This window comes from Gymnoscopelus braueri (assembly GCF_963280865.1).
Source record: "Gymnoscopelus braueri genome assembly, chromosome: 14".
NCBI lineage: Eukaryota > Metazoa > Chordata > Actinopteri > Myctophiformes > Myctophidae > Gymnoscopelus > Gymnoscopelus braueri.
Genome location: NC_137619.1, coordinates 9,039,571 through 9,045,244, shown reverse-complemented (window position 1 = coordinate 9,045,244; position 5,674 = coordinate 9,039,571). Strand labels below are relative to the sequence as shown.

At 45.5% G+C, this 5,674-nt stretch overlaps 1 protein-coding gene across 1 annotated transcript; it reads right to left on the bottom strand.

The window, feature by feature from the left end:
* Positions 1-286: 286 nt before the first annotated feature.
* Positions 287-2,450, bottom strand: LOC308100495 (E3 ubiquitin-protein ligase TRIM35-like; the record flags this gene model as incomplete). The annotated part of the gene is made up of 2 exons (XM_080449560.1): positions 287-318; positions 1,346-2,450. The coding sequence occupies 2 exons, from the start codon at positions 2,448-2,450 to the stop codon at positions 287-289; spliced, it is 1,137 nt and encodes a 378-aa protein (XP_080305686.1).
* Between the last annotated feature and the right edge of the window lie 3,224 nt (positions 2,451-5,674).

Genomic DNA, 5,674 nt, shown 5'->3' with positions numbered 1-5,674 from the left:
AGCTTGAGTGATTTTTGGACTTTTTCCTTGTTCTGTTCTGCAGCTTCGCCAATGGGTCTCATCCCTTCAGGTTTGGACCTCCCGCAGCATAACGTAAGTAACCCGCACATTCTCTTAATCAAAATGTCCGTCCTCAGACCTTTGTCAGGTTATCTTACCAGGTACGAGAGACAGACCATCTTAAATAGGTTGCCCAACCTACGGTGGACCAATCAGGTCCCACCACAGAATGACATCACTCATTGGATAAAAAAGTCAAATACAATCTCTGATTGGGGGCGGGGCTTCACAGAGATCTGCCCCTTTGGAAGATATGTCCTGACACACAGCACACACTGGCTGTTGATCAAGAGAGCTTGAATTACCAAGCATGCAGATGTAATGCCCCGGATATCAAACCCACGCGGGAAGGCATACTAAAGCCAAACATCTTATCCACTAGCCTAAAGGGGAATCCTCCACACACCGGAGATTGTATTTGACTTTTTAACCAATGAGTGATGTCATTTTGTGGTGTAACCTGATTGGTTTAGCGTACAATGGACGGCCTATTTAAGATGGTGTCTGAGCATCCGTCCACCCATCTTTAGCTCAGCGTACCATGGACAGGATATTTTAAGATGGTCTCTGACCGTCCGTCTACCCGTCAGGCACACAAAAACAAGGGAACCAGGGGACCTGGTACTGCCAGACCCCTAGTGGTTGAAATCTGAATGGTTTCAAAACTACGTCACGCTAAGCTTGGCCAATCAAAAAGAGGGACATGTAAGAAAACGTTTTCGTCCATATATGGACGAAAACGACAGCAAAAGGGGACCGACAAAGCCACATGTAGGCCTGACCCCCTGGGTCTGGCAATCAGAGTAGACATTAAAATGACCCCAGAAGTGTTTTAAGACATGAAGTGGTCACTGGTCAGATGGGGGCGTCCAAGTGGGCCCTGATCTAGATAAGGTTGGAGCCCCTGATCTATGATATATATATGGTGTATGATTCCATAATTGGGAAAGGCTTCAGGCCTTTTGACTTCCATTATAAATTAAAGTTAACTATTTCAAAAAATATAAAACATACAGTAGCCTATTTGGGGGGGAAATGCATGGAGATGTTGCCTTGGTCGACTGCAGGGGTAGGCAACCTTAGGCACTGATGCCAACATTGGCACAGGGGAGATCGTCGGTCTGAGCAGGGAGACTTGCACACAGCATGGAAACACAATTTTTTTTCTCCTTTTTTCTAAACGGAAGTTTTAGAATGAATACCACACAGCGTCGCATACAGTCAAATATGCGTCTGATGAGAGAATCGTGGGTTAGGCTGTCTGGGTAGATTAGACTAGGCCAACGTCCTCGTTGCAGAGGAAAGATTTCATTTTGTTGAAGGTGGTCATCGTCCTCTTCGACCACGCTGAACTTCTTTGGCAAAACCTTCACGGGGAGATTATCGCCACTATAAAGGTATGGAAAGACTCCGTCGGTGAAAGGGTGTGTGAAGGTGTACAGGGGTGTGTTAGTATCAGGATCGGAGAAGGACAGCTTCCCTCTGTTAAAGTCTAGCTGGACTCTGATCCTAAGGGGTTTCTGGTTCACAGAGAGAATAGTGCGATGTTGGTCCCCTGGGGAGAAGTATGCTCCGTATTCACCGTCTATCAACCCGATACACCAGAGTTGACCCACTCCCTCTCCCTTCCTCTGGAAGGACTCTGCTAACACGCCTACATCCCACATTGTATTTTCCCCGACCTCAACATCCCAGCTGTGAAGCCCTGACCTATAGACCTCGGAACTCAGGATATTTCCGTAGTGATCGAACCTCTCCGGGTTGTCCGGAAGCTGCCGTTTCTTCCCACATCTCACACTGGTCAGATTATCGGACAGGGTGAATTCCATGTGGGCAGTGTTGGGGTCCAGAATGACCGGGGTGTAGCAGACAGCTTCCTTCATCTTGTCCCAGACCCTGAAGGAAAGGTTGCCCACGTGTTTGACCTCGTCTATCAGCGCTCCCGAGACCAGCTGCGGGTCCTGCACCGTGAACTGGACTCTCTCCATGAATGAGGTGTGTTCCTCCCTCAGCTCCTTTATGGCTTTGATCGTTTGTTGAAGAGTGGGTATATCCCTGGTCAGACCGTAAATCTTCTCCCTCAACACCTTGCTCTTGAGCTGCTCTTCCGTTTTCAGTGCAGAAATCCTAGCCTTCTCTTCTTCCTTCAGGAACTGATGAAGCTTGGAAAAAACATTCTTAATCTGCTTCTCTGAGGTCTGGGACTGGACCTTGATGTGTTCCTCTACGCCGATACAGTTTGTTTTAACTTTTTCGAAGACCACCAACTTCTCCTGTAAGAGCTTGAGTGATTTGTTGACTCTCTCCTTGTTCCGCTCTGCATGTTCGCCAATGGGTTTCCCCCATTCAGGGTCGGACCTCCCGAAGCATAATGTAAGTAACCCGCACATTTTCTTTATCAAAATGTCCGTCCTCAGACCTCTGTCAGGTTATCTTACCAGGTACGAGAGAGAGACCAACCTAAATAGGCTGCCCAACCTACGGTGTACCAATCAGGTCCCACCACAGAATGACATCACTCATTGGATAGAAAAGTCAAATACAATCTCTGATTGGAGGCGATCACAGAGATCTGCCCCTTTGGAAGATATGTCCTGACACACAGCACACAATGGCTGTTGATCAAGAGAGCTTGAACTAGCCAGCATGCAGATGTAATGCCACAGATTCCGAACCCATGCTGGAAGGCATACTAAAGCCAAACATCTTATCCACTAGCCTAAAGGGGAATCCTCCACACACTGGAGATTGTATTTGACTTTTTAACCAATGAGCGATGTCATTTTGTGGTGTAACCTGATTGGTTCAGCGAACAATGGACAGCCTATTTAAGATGGTCTCATTATAAATTAAATTTTATTTCAAAGAATATAAAACATACAGTATTTTAGGGGGAAATGCATGGAGATGCTGCCGTGGTCAACTGCAGTGATAGGCAACCTTAACTCTTTGACTGCCAGAAATAAAACATTGTTTGCTAAGCCACTGCCAGTGATTTTCGTAGCAAAACATAGAATATTTTATCTCCAGTGTGATCGATCCACCGATCACTTTAAAAGACGTATCCGAGTCTCGTAGAATCGGGGGAGAAAAAGCGAGCCGTCGCGATCATCCATTCCATTGTTATTGGAGGTTGAATATAGGTTGTTTTCGTCAAAAAAGAAACGGAAAGCAGAGAAAAAGCAATTTTTCCAAATCCATTAACATGGAAGTGAATGTGCTTTTTTTTTTTTGCGATCACGTGATTTGCTGCTTCTCTGCTTCGCTGCGAGTCAAATGGTGACTCATAGGTTAGCGAACAGCGCCATCTAGCGTAAAACCACTAAAAACACAAAATCTTGTCATTGACAGTCTGAGCCTTAGCAAAATATGACGAGAAATCTTGTCATTGGCAGTCAAATAGTTAAATTAAGTTCCCTCACATCTGTATGCAAATTACATCCTGCACATAATTCTACATTCATTCAAATTCTGAACTCAGCTGAATGGGGAGGGATGCTAGGAGATATAGATATTTGATTTTGATATGGTGTCATAATTCAACTTAATGTTGATATGGCACGCTGACTATTAAGAAAACAAAAACATTGCACTTTATGTGAAAAAGGTTGCCGACTCCTGGTCTACTGTGAGCGTACGCAACAAATGTGGCGCTAATAGGTCTGGTCTTTAAGATACTCAGGGGATCTAGCCTGGGATCAATACAATTTTCGGGTTTCTGATCCGGTCTGGAGTGGAAATAACTTTACGTCATCAGGCGGCTGGAACCCACGACCGGAACCACCGGTGCCGTGCACCTGCAAAATAATTCCCTAGTTTAAAATGTGTTTAGTTTGGTATAATCATTTTGTTTATTTTGGTATAATAATCGTTTGGTATGTCCATCTTTTATTCTAACTCGTAGCGCGACAAAAACAATGCGACGCCGACCGGAATACACCACCGAAACACGATAGTTTTTTTCCTTTTTTCTAAACCGGATCACACGGCTTAGTTTTAGAATGAATACCAGGCTTTCCTCCGTGGTGGACGCGAGGTTACAGGGGATCAGTGCCTAGTTACCTGTCAAACTATGTATGTAGAGTGAGTGATGCCCATGGGCAAACATGCTTTCTACTATGCTGCCACCAAAGTGTGGAATGCCTTACCAAAAGCCATTAAAGATACTCCCTACCCAAACTCAAAACTAACCTAAAAGAATGGCTGACCTTACAATACAATTGCTGGTACCGAGCGTTTACTCATAATGTATTATATTGTATGTATGTATTGTATGTCTTTCTGATGAATTGAGTACAATGAACCACATTGGAAACAGGTCCCTGGGGCTTTAACAATCTTGTTAATAAAGTATAAAGTATTCAATCAATGAATCAATCAATCAATCAACCAACCAATCAATCAATCAGTGCAGCGGTTAGTGGGATTAGCCATGGACAGACAGGAAGACATACACAGACAGACAGACAGACAGACAGACAGACAGACAGACCCTCTTCCAGATGGCTCAGCCCCTAGAAAGCAACGCCATAACACACCGTGACATGGTCGCATTGTGACGTGACTCCTTTCAGAGGTGACGAGCGAAGGTATTTGGTGTAGAGGGAAAAAAGGATCGGATCGAGTATAGAGCCCTGGGGATAAAGGGTTTAAGTGGTCAATATAATATAATAATTTAAAAACACACACACACACACACACACACACACACACACACACACACACACACACACACACACACACACACACAGTTAACTAAAGCCAAATTATTACAACATGGAGCCTGTCTGTCTGTCTGTCTGTCTATCTGTCTGTCTGTCTGTCTGTCTGTCTATCTGTGTGTCAGAGGTGACACTGGGGGAAATGAAAGAGCAGCATCAGTGACAGAGACATTTGACACCACAGACCACGTGATGTCACTTCCTCCTCTCCTCCTCTCTCTCTCTCTGTGTGTGTGTGTGTGTGTGTGTGTGTGTGTGTGTGTGTGTGTGTGTGTGTGTGTGTGTGTGTGTGTGTGTGTGTGTGTGTGTGTGTGTGTGTGTGTGTGTGTGTGTGTGTGTCTTGTTGTGACAGTGTGCATTGTACTGTGACAGCCCTGCTACAACCTGTGATGTATCATCTCTGTAGGGTTCACGTACGCACGTGCACACACAACAGACAGAGAGAGTAGCACAGCAGTCACAACACAACAGCATAACATCTACAAGAGGAGAGAACCCTTTAGCCCAGGAGATACGATGATGTCACACACGCACACACACACACACACACACACACACACACACACACACACACACACACACACACACACACACACACACACACACACACACACACACACACACACACACTTGCACAGTGACCATTCATTCAGCCAAGCCACAGCCAGATCCTGCCCAGCACAATGCACCCTGAGAGGTGGGTAGAGAGAGATACAGAGAGAGAGAGAGAGAGAGAGAGAGAGAGAGAGAGAGAGAGAGAGAGAGAGAGAGAGAGAGAGAGAGAGAGAGAGAGAGAGAGAGGGGGGAGAGAGGTTCTCTGTTGGCAGCACTTTACATCTGTTCTCATTCTACCCGACATGATGTGTGTGTGTGTGTGTGTGTGTGCGGGTGTG